Genomic DNA, 13,738 nt, shown 5'->3' with positions numbered 1-13,738 from the left:
CTCACTTGTGTGGGTCCCCAAAGCAGAGTCAGCCTAAAGATGTATAAAAGAAGAATATGTCCTTATCAACTCGCTCTGCTATCCCCTCTATCTCTACAAGTTTTGGGCCTTATTCTGTTGCAGGCACCTGGCCCACCCACACAAGTGAGGTATCATTTTTATCGGGAGACTTGGGGGAACACTGGATGGGAGGAAATGTGTGGCTCCTCTGAGATTCCAGAACTTTGTCACCGAAATGTGAGGAAAATGTGTTTTTTTTTAGCCAAATTTTGAGGTTTGCAAAGGATTCTGGGTAACAGAACCTGGTCAGAGCCCCACAAGTCACCCCAACTTGGATTTCCCTAGGTCTCTAGTTTTCAAAAATGCACAGGTTTGGTAGGTTTCCTTAGGTGCCGGCTGAGCTAGAGGCCAAAATCTACAGGTAGGCACTTTGCAAAAAACACCTCTGTTTGATGTAAAAAAATGGGATGTGCCGTGTTGTGATTTGGGGCATTTCCGGTCGCGGGAGCTAGGCCTACCCACACAAGTGAGGTATCATTTTTATCGGGAGACTTGGGGGAACATAGAATAGCAAAACAAGTGTTACTGCCCCTTGTCTTTCTCTACATTTTTTCCTTCCAAATATAAGTGTGTGTAAAAAAGACGTCTATTTGAGAAATGCCCTGTAATTCACATGCTAGTATGGACACCCCGGAATTCAGAGATGTGCAAATAACCACTGCTCCTCAACACCTTATCTTGTGCCCATTTTGGAAATACAAAGGTTTTCGTGATACCTATTTTTCACTCTTTATATTTCAGCAAATGAATTGCTGTATACCCGGAATAGAATGAAAACCCACTGCAGGGTGCAGCTCATTTATTGGCTCTGGGTACCTAGGGTTCTTGACAAACCTACAAGCCCTATATATCCCCGCAACCAGAAGAGTTCAGCAGACGGAACGGTATATTGCTTTAAAAAATCTGACATTGCAAGAAAGAGTAAAACGTAGAGAAAAATTGCCTTTTTTTTTTTCACCTCAATTTCACTATTTTTCTTTTTTAGTTGTTATTTTCTATAGGAAACCCTTGTAGGATCTACACAAATTACCCCTTGCTGTATTCAGAATTTTGTCTACTTTTCAGAAATGTTTAGGTGTCTGGGATCCAGCATTGGTTTCACGCCCATTTCTGTCACTGACTGGAAGGAGGCTGAAAGCACAAAAAAAATCGTAAAAATGGGGTATGTCCCAGTAAAATGCCAAATTTGTGTTGAAAAATTGGGTTTTCTGATTCAAGTCTGCCTGTTCCTGAAAGCTGGTGATTTTAGCACCGCAAACCCTTTGTTGATGCCATTTTCAGGGGAAAAACCACAAGCCTTCTTCTGCAGCCCCTTTTGCCCATTTTTTTGAAAAAAACTAAATTTTCACTGTATGTTGGCTAATTTCTTGGCCTCCTTCAGGGGAACCCACAAAGTCTGGGTACCTCTAGAATCCCTAGGATGTTGGAAAAAAAGGACGCAAATTTGGCTTGGCTAGCTTATGTGGACAAAACGTTATGAGGACCTAAGCGCAAACTGCCCCAAATAGCCAAAAAAGGCCTGGCACAGGAGGGGAAAAAGGCCTGGCAGCAAAGGGGTTAAACAGAACCAAAAACCAAAAAATTTGCAGAAGAAATACTCAAGATACCCAACCCCAATTTATTAAAACAAAAAAAAAGATTTTTATATTTTGTTTGGAGAGCAAAAACAGAAAATATATACCAGAGCGTTCCAGGGATACAGAATTTACAAGGCACAGTAAACATGCACTGTTTATTTAACTGTGAACAAGCAGTGGCAAATTTGACACTTGGAAACATTTTGAGGAAAAACTTTGCTTAGGTATATTGCGGTCACATATTTATTGTGGGTGAGCAACTCCCGGAGGGAGCCAGTCAGGGGCACCAGCAAGGTCCTTAAAAAAACAGATACCTCAACCAGAAAAGCGGTCTTCAGTCCAGTTCTTTGTCATTAACTTCTCTGGGGTGTTCATGATGCAAGAGATACAGGATGGCTGAAGATGCTCAAAGATGCTGATATCAACGGGGGTCTTCCTCACACTACTCCTCGGTCTATATGCTTGATGAGGCGATCCTTGTCACAAGGTTCAATGTCTATCGAAGTCCTCTCAAGGTAGGCAGGAGTCCAGTCGCCACTGGGCTACCAGTTTCCCGGGACAAGGGTTTCAGCGCTTTCCTTCTTTTGGCAGTAACTTTCCTTCTGGGCAACCAAGCCGCACTTCAATGACTGTCCCGGGTCCAGCAGACACAGAGGCAACATTTGAGCATATGGTCTTGGTGCTGCATGGTGGCTAGGATCTGGGCTACTAACTTGCCCCAGCAGGCTTCTTGAGCTGTTGGGGCCCCGTGCTGCAAACAGCTAACTGACCTTTGGAGTGTATTGATTCAGCTGGGCTGAGGAGTCAAATTCTCCACAAGCAGGGCAAAGAATGTAAAGTCCCTTCTCCTTTGCTTGCCTTCAGGTTCAGCAGGTGCAGTTCACGCACCCATGCAGCCTCTCTTGGCCGGGTCCCTGGTGCAGCATGGTAGGCCTTCTTAGGGAGGTCCTCTTCTCCAGCCCAACAAAATCTAAGTGCTGGGTGCCCTTTGAATGCCCATAAAATGCCCTCAGGATAGGACACAGCCAGTAGCCAATGGGCTACTAGGTTACCTCCCCCTGATGACCACTCCCTGTGAAGTATGGCATCTGGCTATCCCGGAATTCTCAATACTGACCCCTTTCAAAATGGCAGGCCCCTTCTCTCTGTGTGCAGAGCTCCCAAGACCAATCCAGAAGTGGGGCTGCCAAGGGGGCTAACATGTCTGTAAAAACCCAGTTTGACAACTTGCTTCTTCCCCCCCTCGCTTTCTCCCCATTGCCGGCCTGTCTGCCTAAGCAATAGAGCTGCCTCTCTCCCAAATGTTTCCCATTTGTCTTTCAAAGGGGGCTTCTTCTTTGAAGGTTGCCTCTTCAGCCAACACCTGTGTGGCTTCCTTCTAGAGAGAGAGGTAAAACCACTCTCAGTCTCATGTCTTCCCAGGGAACCGTAAAGCTATCTTGGGAACTGACCCAGTGTGCAACTGTGAAGGAGCACAGGAGGTTTTGAGCAACAAAGTGGCAACTTTGGAAAAACTGTACACCAGAACAAGTTACTCCCTTAGCCTCTAAAAACTAACAAAATCAGTCCAAAACATTGGAGCCCCATACAAATAAAGGCATTTCCTTACAACAGAATGATGTTGATATATGGCATTTTCTAGATTCATGGTATCAAGTGTCCGGCCTTTGTTGCCTTTGATAATTTTAACACCAAATTCTAAGATGTAATAATGTCAAATTGATCAAACTTTCAGCAGATATGTCATATTTCCAAAACATATTGCTTCACAAACTACAGGCAATCTACACCACTAAGAAACTCACCGTTATAAACGTTCAGCAAAGACGACTCATCGGGACGTTTAAAATCTATCTGGTCAGGACCCGCAGCTTCCATATTTTCTCCTTGCTTCTTCTGGAATTCATTTTCTTCTTTGTCAGCAGATTGAGGATTATAGTTATGTTGAGAATGATGAAGCGAAGACTCTACAAAGAAAAAGAGAAGAGCAATTAAGTAATGTTTGGTAATGTCCATTTTTCAGATATGTAACCTACCACTATCCAGACTGTTCACCTAGAAATATCAAGCTAGCCGGAAATTAAATATGTTCACAACTACAAATAGACATATGATAGTGACTTCAGAGAAGCTACAGAAGAACACAAAACACACTCAAGAGGGCGTTCTGCGAGTACTCTGTGGAAAAAAAGAATGTAAAACTTATTTTTTTAAATTTTATTTATTTAAAGTGAGCAAAGAAAGAATAATGGAGCCAGAATTAAAAAAAAAAAAATCTCCATGCAGGAGTAATAAAGTGACATTTCAAGGCACTACACTTCCAATGCAAGGCATGCGCAAAAATAAGCCTGCGGGACACACAACCGGACCATACCAAGTGGTTCCCCAATAATTACATAATGCCCTTTACCTGGAATAGAATGTCTTATATGTAGGAGGCTGGCTCAGTTTATGGTGTACACCTATGGTGTGGCACCCTATACTGAGTCCAGGCAACTCTTAGTGACAGTGAAGAGGTGTCCAAATAGCAGACACTCTAGGGGTAGCTGAAGCGAGCAGCTGAAGCTTATCCAGGAGGAATGTAAAGCACTTGAAATACCACAGTAGTCAGACAGTAACTAACTCACAAGAAAGAACCACAAAAGTTTTGTAAAAATAAAAGATTTTATTACAACACTACTACTAAACTAACATTAGTATATCTACCTTTGGAGATATTACACACAATATACCGTCAGAATTAGCCTAAATATATCCAGGGCCCAAGGGGAGGGCCAAACCATATACTAAGAAAGTGGAATGTGAAATAGGCACTCCGGCCAATGTAAGTGTGGTAGTTCGATAGGGTGTGGGGGCAATTAGGAACCCCAGAGGGAAGTACAGTAAGTGACCCCAACAACCAGGAGTAAGTCCTTTACCCACCCAGTTGTCTCATAGACTAACACAGAGTAGTGGTTGGAGTTTTTGTAGTTCAGGACCCTTCCCAGAGGACCCCGAGAAAGACAGCAGGCAAAAGTAGGGAAAATAATGACCCTACCCCATGATACCCAGAAAACAGGAGTACCTACACCTGGGACCCAGATGCAAAGGGACTCTTTGAATACTGTGGATGTCTCGGATTGTCCAGCTGCTGTCATGACCTGTGGACCAGGTCGATGAAACCCTGTGATGGATTCCAGATGTGGAGGACCTGCAAAGGAAGGAGACAGAGTCTGAAGATGAAGTTCCTGCAAGTCGGTGGAAGAGGAAGTGCAGCTGCAGAGTCCTGGAGCTGCAGATCACATATGCTTATGTGCTGTGCCTTGATGGTCACCAGATTGCGGGAGGGTTAGTGACCAGCCAGGCCACCAACAAGCAGTGGCAAGTGCAAATAAGAGTTGCAGAAGAATTTGCAATGTTTTGGGGATCAGCAAGGTCCAGGAGACTCTACTCAGGAGGGGGAATCAGGGCTGGCCCTCAGCACCCAGGAAGGCCAACAGAGTTCATGAAGCCCCCAAGAGTGACCCACAGGTTGTAGACACAGGGAGTCACAAGGAGGCCTTACCAGCCTAGCAATAAGTAAGTCTCATGTCCCAGGAGCTGCAGGACAGGAGCTGGAGCCGGAGCTTCTTGGAGCCTGAAGATCTCCCAGAGGAAGAGTAAACAAGCCTTGGCAAAAGCAACAGTCGTGGTGTGCAGGTGAGCCAGTCCAGAAGCAAGGGCAGGGGCCCAAAGTCTCCCAACTTGGACAGAAGACACGCACGACACAGAGGAGGACACAGTCTGAGAATTAAGGGTGAAGTAGTCTGCAACAGAGGCTTAAAGGTCCTCCTGAAATGGTGGACTACGAAGAGCTCCGGATGCAGGTCATCATGCAAATGCTTCTGTAAGCTCACACTCCGTCAATAGCTCCATGAGCACCAGAGAATGGTCCAAAAGCGTTGACAGGTGCTTCACTCAGACAACACTGGGACAGATATCCCGGGTGACCAGCCAGCAGTCTATTCAAGATCAAGCGTTGTGTGTACATGGTGCATGTGCCCTCAACAGCCTTCCCACTGTGGAGGTGCTCAACGTCTACCAGGTCATTATCCACAAGATGCTGTGTAGCTGGTGACCCGCCAGCGGGTGCAGGTGCCTAGTAGTACTAGATCGGTCAAGAGTTGCATCTAATATCACATTAAAATCTCCTCCATAGATCAAAGAACCATGGCTCTGTCCTAAAAAGATGAGCCACAATTCCATAAAGAAATCAGTGTCATCAACATTAGGACCATACACAGAAATGATCATCACACATTTGCCCTTCAGCTTCCCACATAGGATAATGTACCTGCCATATTTGTCACAAATGACCAAGTCAGTGTGCCACGGAGTACCCCTGCGAATCACTATTGCCATGCCACATGCATATGCCTAATAGGTGGTCACCTGCAGTTCATTCACCCATCCACACCGCAGTCATACAGAATGTGTCCTTTAAGAGGAGTCTTCTTTTAAAGAACTACGTCTATATGATGGCAATTAAGGTAGGCAATGACCTGTTGGGCCGTATGGGAACTATTCATACCCCGAATATTCCAAGATATACCTTTCACCACAGATAGGGGAGGGCAGGCGGCCATGTCTAGATTTCTGAGCACCATGATTAGGGTCTACAATGGATTCAAACTGGAGCCAGATTCTCAAACTGCAGCAGTGTTTATCAATCTATATATATGTGTGTGTGTGCAGCAGGTCCTAAAGAATAACAACAACCAGTCGAACCACCCCACCCACTCGGACAACCCAAATTTGTTAAGGATAATCTACCCTCATCCAGTAGCAGCAAAAACCTACTGAAGGTAACCAACATACAAAGCCCAGCAGACAAGACATGGGGAAATATACCTGAGTTGTCAGGCTGCTGGGTAAACTCATAGGAGAGGTTGGCTGGGCCCAGCATGAAAGCAACTGATAACAAATACAAGAATGCATAGCATGGCAGACCAAGGCAAGCCACAGAGACGCTACCGGCAAGCTCAACAAACTAGAGGATAAACAATCTCACAGAACATAGCGCACAAATTGTGCATGCTGCAAAATACTAGTGGCCCCAGAGTCATCATGCTGGGGAATGACACTGGGTAGTCAATCGTTGTCACTGATAGCATTTCCATCTGCATTGGAAGGCACCACCTCCTTTATGGCTTGATTGGTAAGATGCTTGCAGGGCAACTTGAGGGCCAACTTTGGATCTGTGAAAAGCTGTGCGCCGTCAGTAGTCAGGACACGTTATTTAGCAGGGTATTAACAGGGAGTAGGAGACTCCAGCTTTCTGCAGAAGCCATTTAGCAGGCAGGAATTCTTGCCAGGCTGCCTGAACACCCACAGTAAAATCAGGGTACATGAACAGTTGGTTGCTTTGATGTGGTATGTCTCTGTGCTCTCAAGAATGGTGAGGAATTGTGTTGCGGTCCCTATAGTTGAAAGAATGGGCAATGATGGGCCCATTTAGGCACCCCAGAGGGAGGCTGTGGGCTCAGGGAGCGGTGCGCACCCTGCACAGAGAACAGCGGTTTCAGGGAATCTGCAAACAATGCATAGAACATATCTTTCAGGTACATTTCCATTTCTGTCCATGGACTCAGGGAGGCCAAGAATTCAGCAATTAATACGGCGAAAGTGCGCCTCTAAATCCTCATTTTTATCTTTAATGACTGCCAACACTTTCTCCATCTGGAGTAGCCTCTCATTGTACGTCGCTGCTGTATCCTCAGTGTCAGATTGCAGCACTCAGCCTGGTCAAGACGATCATCATGTTTATCTAGACAGCCCTTCATGTGGTCAAGCCTACTCATGATGGAGCCTGTCAGTGTATATTTAAAGGAGGCGGTGCTGCATTGTAGTGAGCAAGTGGCAGATATCCTGCTCAGGCAGAGCCTCTGAACAGGGGTGCAGCTCATCAGGACCAAGCATAATCTCCATTTCTTAAGTCGTTTGTTTGCTCTCACTCGGAAGCTTCGCCTGCTTATGGTATGCCTTAGCTATGGTTGTAGAGGGTCGGGCCAGCAGCACCCGATATCACGTTGGTGCTGAATCACTCTGCTGTGCTACCGTGCAGAGGATCTTCACCATCTAAGATCCTTCTCCTCCACCCCATGGAAGGGGTGGTGGTGGGGAGAGCACGCGCAGGTCCAGGAATCTGCACCCTCGCCATTTCCAGCAATTGGGAGAAAGTCACTGCTGTTGTCTCAAACCCTCAGACGCACCAACAAATATACTCCGGAACAGAGAAGCACAAAGTGCCTTCCCCGTCACAACAGGTCCTGCAAGGAAGCTGTCCTTCCTCAGACCCAGGCCCAGGGTTGTAAGCAAAACATTATAGGCAGGATACCCACCCAGCCACTGCTGAGTAACAAAGCACAGCCTCCACACACAGAAACATGGGCCTACCGTCTACAGTCAAGGTGGCCAGGTGCAGACACAAGACTCCTGCCTTGCCCCGGGGCTCAAACTCCTCCTCAATTGCAGCACACAGGCTAAGCACTGGTGCTTCAGCCGCACAGCCAGCTACCTTCCACAGCACCAGCCTCTCTCCCACAACGCTGAATTTATGGTTGTCAGAGCAAAGATAAGGTCCCAGGTCACAATCAGGAGTCTCTGGACGCACTGTGAGAGGTAAGATGACAAAGAAATGCCAGGAAGGGCCGGCACTGGGTGATTTGCAACAAGAGGCGGCTGCAGCATCAGAACATTGGGCTCCCGAGCCAAACAACAACAACAGGGAAGAGGACATGTTACTTAAAGTCTGCTTAAGGAGGTGGACACACCGCAATAGTTATGGCGGGCGTGCCAGCACCATAAATACAGCCTACCAGTGCTTCCTGAGGCGCAGACACAAAAGTTTCTTTTTGAAGGGTCTGCCCTGAGGAGTTTGCCTCATACTGAATGCCACCTTCAACCCCAGGTCCCTAAGGATACCACATTTGCCCATCTGAAGCCCCCATCCAAGGTATGTTGCTGTGCGAAAACATCCCCTGCTGCCATTCCAATGTTGGGGACAACCAGTAATCTGTCAGGAACCTGTAATGACGTGTTTTATTGACTGAGAAACAGCCTAAGCTGTATGCCATATAGAACCTTGAGTTACAAATACAACTCTACTGCATCGGACTGTGGCAGATCAGCCCCAGAATCTCCTGCCTGTACTTCCTGAACCCTCTGCACACCATACTCATCCTCAGAACACCCACTGTGGTGCGTATCCTGAATTTTAGGGACCGAGATATGGTACAGCAGAAGGCCAGAGAGAACATGCTGATTGCAACTGACAACACCAAAGTCTCCCTCTTCCTTGACTACACTATGGAAGTTCAGCATAAACAATTGCTATTTCGTGCAGAAAAGAGGCAACTCGAGCAGAGGGCTTAACCCATGCTCTAATGTACCTAGCACGTTTATGATCAGCGAAAATTGTTCTTTGACACCCCTGAATCAGTCTGTGACTGGCTGGAGACCCAATACACAAATGTCAGTCACCCCACTTCTTCTGATAACATAAGCAGCTCCGCATAGCATCCCCCATGCCTTCGGCAGCAGGGGAACCCTCGACAGCACTCATCCTAGGCATCCCCATCTCAACAGGTAATGGAGGAATGATGTGCAGTGTTAAGTCATAGTGACTTAGTCGAGGCAGCAACGACCCATCCAATCTCTGCCAAGCTCATCTAGCAGTGCAGCATCAGACAGAGAATCCAACATGAGTATAGCCCTCTTCCCACAGTAACATCACAAACCTCAGACACTGTTTTTAATTTCACATCAACGCCATCTTCATATACGGAGCCCTGTGCCCTCTTCAGCGCAGCAAGCATGATGAAACACACATTGTATTTTAAAAAATATTACTGTGTCTTGATTTGGTATCCCCTTACTTCCCCATGTTCCATTCTTGTGGCACCCCGATAGGCAGTGAATTTAATACCTCCTCTGTAGGAATATGCCACTGTTGGCATGGTTACCCCTTAACTTTTTGCCGTTTGTTGATGCCAGCTTTGATTGAAAGTGTGCTGGGACACTGCTAATCAGGCCCTAGCACTAGTGTGTTTTTGCTTAAAACTGCACCTTTGTCTCCACAATTGCCACAGCCCTGGCACACAGATGAGTCCATTGTAAAAGGTACCCCTGTTACCAAGGGCCCTGTGGCCAGGGAAGGTCTCTATGGGCTGCAGCATGTATCATGCCACCCTGGGGACCCCTCACTCAGCACATGCACACTGCCTCACAGCTAGTGTGTACTAGTGGGGAGAAAAAGACTACGTCGACATGGCACTCTCCTCAGAGTGCCATGCCCACAACCCACTGGCTGTGGCATAGGTAAGTCACCCCTCTAGCAGGCCTTTCAGCCCTAAGGCAGGGTGCACTGTACCACAGGTGAGGGCATAGCTGCATGAGCACTATGCTCCTACAGTGTCTAAGTGCATTCTTAGACATTGCAAGTGCAGGGTAGCCATAAAGAGTATATGGTCTGGGAGTTCATCAAACACAAACTCCACAGTTCCATAATGGCTACACTGAATACTGGTTAGTTCGGTAAGAAACGTCTCAGCACAATAAATCCACACTGATGCCAGTGTGAGATATATTGAGAAATGCACTCAGAGGGCATCTTAGAGATGTCCCCTGCATGCCAGCCCAACTGCTAGTGTAAGGCTGATCGGTCTCTGCCAGCCTGCCACTTCCAGACTAATTTCTGGCCACTTGGGGTGAGTGCCTTTGTGCACTCTGTGACAAGGAACAAAGCCTGTCCTGGGTGGAGGTGCTTCACACCTCACCCTGCAGGAACTGTAACACCTGGCACTGAGCCTCAAAGGCTCGAGCCCGGTGTTACAACACCCCAGGGCACTCCAGATATTGTAGATGCCCACCCCCCAGGACACAGCCCCCACTTTTGGCGGCAAGTCCGGAGAAGATAATGAGAAAAACAAGGAGGAGTCACCCTCCAGCCAGGACAGCTCCTAAGGTGTCCGGAGCTGAGGTGACCCCTTCCTTAGAAAATCCTCCATCTTGGCATGGAGGATTTAGCCCAATAGGATTAGGGATGTGCCACTCTCCCCAAAGGACCGAGGTACAAGTAGGGTGTAGCCACCCTCAGGGACAGTAGACATTGGCTACTGCCCTCCAGCCCTAAACACACCCGTAAATCTAGTATTTAGGGGTGACCCTGAACCCAAGAAAGCAGATTCCTGATGACCAAACAAGAAGGAGGACTGCTGACCTGAAAATCCCGCAGAGAAGGATACAACAACTGCTTTGGCGCCAGCCCTCCAGATTCAAAGAACCTGCAACAGCGATGCATCCTGTGGGTCCAGCGACCTCTGCCGACTCAGAGGACTGCCCTGCAACTCCAAAGGACCAAGAAACTCCTGTGGAAAGCGACGCTGTCCAAAGCAACAAGAAGAAACCATCTTTAAAGGGACTCTCACCTCACCCCAGAAGCACGAGTCCCCACCACTCTGCACCAGACGCCCCGGCCCGTGTCCTGAGAAACCAACACCGCAGACAGGACCCCCAGGCGACTCCATCGACGTGTCCACCCTGGGCCGACCTCCCTGTACCCCCAAGACGATGCCTGCAGAGGGAATCCAGAGGACCCCCCTGACCGCGACTGCCTGGTAACAAATAACCCGACGCCTGGAAGAAGCACTGCACCCGCAGCCCCCAGGTCTGTGAAGAACCAACCACCAGTGCAGCAGTGACCAGCAGACGGCCCTTGCCCAGTTGGTGGCTGGCCTGAGAAGCCCCCCTGTGTCCTGCCCGCATCGTCAGAGTGACCCCCCCAGGTCCCTCCACTGATTTCAATACAAAACCAGACACCTTGTTTGCACACTGCACCCGGCCACCCCTGTGCCGCTGAGGGCATATTTTGTGTGCCTGTTTGCCCTCCCACCCACAAGTGCTCTACAAAACCCCCCTGGTCTGCTCCCAGAGGACACAGGTACTTACCTGCTAGCAGACTGGAACCGAGAGCACCCCTTGTCTCCATAGGCGCCTAAGTTATTTGGGCCCCACTTTGACCTCTGCACCTGACCGGCCCGGTGTTGCTGGTGCTGGGTGTTTGGGGTTGAGCTGAACCCCCCAACAGTGGGCTGCCTATGCCCTGGAGACTGAACTTGTGCTTTACTCACCTCACAAACTAACTTGTACTTATCTCCCCCAGGAACTTTTGAATTTTGCACAAAGCCCACTTTTAAAATAGCTTATTGCCATTTTAAGCCAAACTGTGTACATTATTGTTTTAATTCAAAGTCCTATCTTTACCTTTGACAAGTACCTTACATTTAATGTACTTACCTGCAATTTGAATAATAAAGAAAATAATATTTTTCTATATATAAACTTATTGGCCTGGAGTTAAGTCATTGAGTGTGTGTTCTCGTTTAATGCCTGTGTGTGTGTACAACAAATGCTTAACACTACCCTCTGATAAGCCTAACTGCTTGACCACGCTACCACAAACAGAGCATTAGTGTTATCTATTATTTCCTCTGTCTAGCCTCTTGGGGAACTCCTGGACTCTATGCACACTATCTCTAACTTGGAGACAGTATATAAAAAGCCAGCGTCCTCTTCCCCCACCCCCTCAAACAAGCACCCCGTCGTTCAGACAAGCAAGATGCATGGAGGGAGCTAAATGCTGGGATGAGGGAATACACCCCCCCCCCCCCCCCCACACACACACACTTTTTACCTGATTTTTACATGCAACTTCGACTGAAGTGCAAAAGGGTCCTGCTAACCAGGTCCCTAGTGCCAGGGTTCCTTCCCTAAAACAAGACATCTGGTCACTTAATCCCCAAGTGACCAGGCCCTTCAGCCCCCTATACACCCCTAGTAAATAGTAGCTACAGCACAACTTGTGCCCCTCTGAGGGACCCAGCAACCCAGCACCAACTTTATTCAGACAGCCATTGCAGGGTGTGTGACAAAGTGCTTCCAAAATTTAACCCACAACATGGTACACAGCCTATGTGCCATGTCCCCTAAACACTGTATGTGATATATGTAAGCCACTCCTCTAGCAGGCCTTACAGCCCCAGGCAGGGTGCATTATATTACATGTGAGGGCATATCTGCTTGAGCAGATATGCCACTACTATATCTTTGCCGAGTCTCAGACATAGTAAGTGTACAGGTAAGCCATTTTTAATGCATGCGCTGGCCATCTACATAATGGCTTCTCTGAATCCTGGAATATTTGGATTCAAACATCTCAGAATAATAAACCTCCACTGACCAGAGTGATGGATTTATTAAAAATGCACACAGAGGGCACCTTAGAGGTGCCCCTTGAAAACCTACCAACTACTAGTGTGCTAACTGACCAGTTCAGCCGCCACAGACATGTTACTGGCCCATCATGGTGGGAGCCAGCACTCTTGAGGGCCTGAGACATAACCCTGCACTGGGTGGAGGTGTTACCTCCTCTCCCAGACAGGATGGACATTCCAGGGTAGGGAGCTTCAAAGGCTTTGCCACCTTTGTAATGCGATCAGGTTCTCTCCAGATGGTAGAGATAACCAACACCCCTGTCCTGACCCCACTTTTGGCGGCAGCACAGGTGAGAAAATTAGTTAAATTAGGAGGAGTGCCCACTTCATGTCAATCCCACACCTAAGGTGTACGAGCTGAAGTGGCCACAACTTTTTAAATTTCTCCATCTTGTTTGGAAGAAATTAGGCCACTAAGGTTAGGGTTATGCCCACTTCCCAGCAGAAGTGGTCATAAAAAGTGTGTAGTCACCTATAAAGGTGAGTAGCCCATTTGCTACCACTTGGCATACCCTGCAATACCCCTAAATTCAGTATTTAGGTGGCAACCCTGAGCCCTAGAATATATAATCCTGATGACCTAAGCAGAGCTGGACACTACAGCGTTGCACTGGCACAGAAGACTGCAGACACCAACTGACTTGGCACCAGCCTTACTGGCCTGTCTGAAGCCCTCAATGATTGTGCTTCAAAAGTCGACCCTTCCTGCAGCCCAGTGACCTCAAATGGCCTGAGAGGACTGCCTGCCTTTGACAAAGACCAAGATCGCCCTTTGACAGTAGACCTGTCCAGAAGAAACCAGCTTTAAAG

At 47.7% G+C, this 13,738-nt stretch overlaps 1 protein-coding gene across 2 annotated transcripts in view; it reads right to left on the bottom strand.

Annotated features, from left to right (window-relative positions):
- Nucleotides 1-13,738, bottom strand: part of AHCTF1 (AT-hook containing transcription factor 1) — a 1,009,458-nt gene that overhangs the window by 323,990 nt on the left and 671,730 nt on the right. For both annotated transcript variants that reach the window (XM_069235080.1, XM_069235081.1), the window contains one exon: nt 3,443-3,604. In XM_069235080.1, the coding sequence (XP_069091181.1) occupies nt 3,443-3,604 (162 nt within the window). The remainder of the gene's footprint in view (nt 1-3,442; nt 3,605-13,738) is intronic.

This window comes from Pleurodeles waltl, chromosome 5 (genome assembly GCF_031143425.1).
Source record: "Pleurodeles waltl isolate 20211129_DDA chromosome 5, aPleWal1.hap1.20221129, whole genome shotgun sequence".
NCBI lineage: Eukaryota > Metazoa > Chordata > Amphibia > Caudata > Salamandridae > Pleurodeles > Pleurodeles waltl.
The sequence above is the reverse complement of the archived record's forward strand: the minus strand, read 5'-3'. Positions and strand labels throughout refer to the sequence as shown.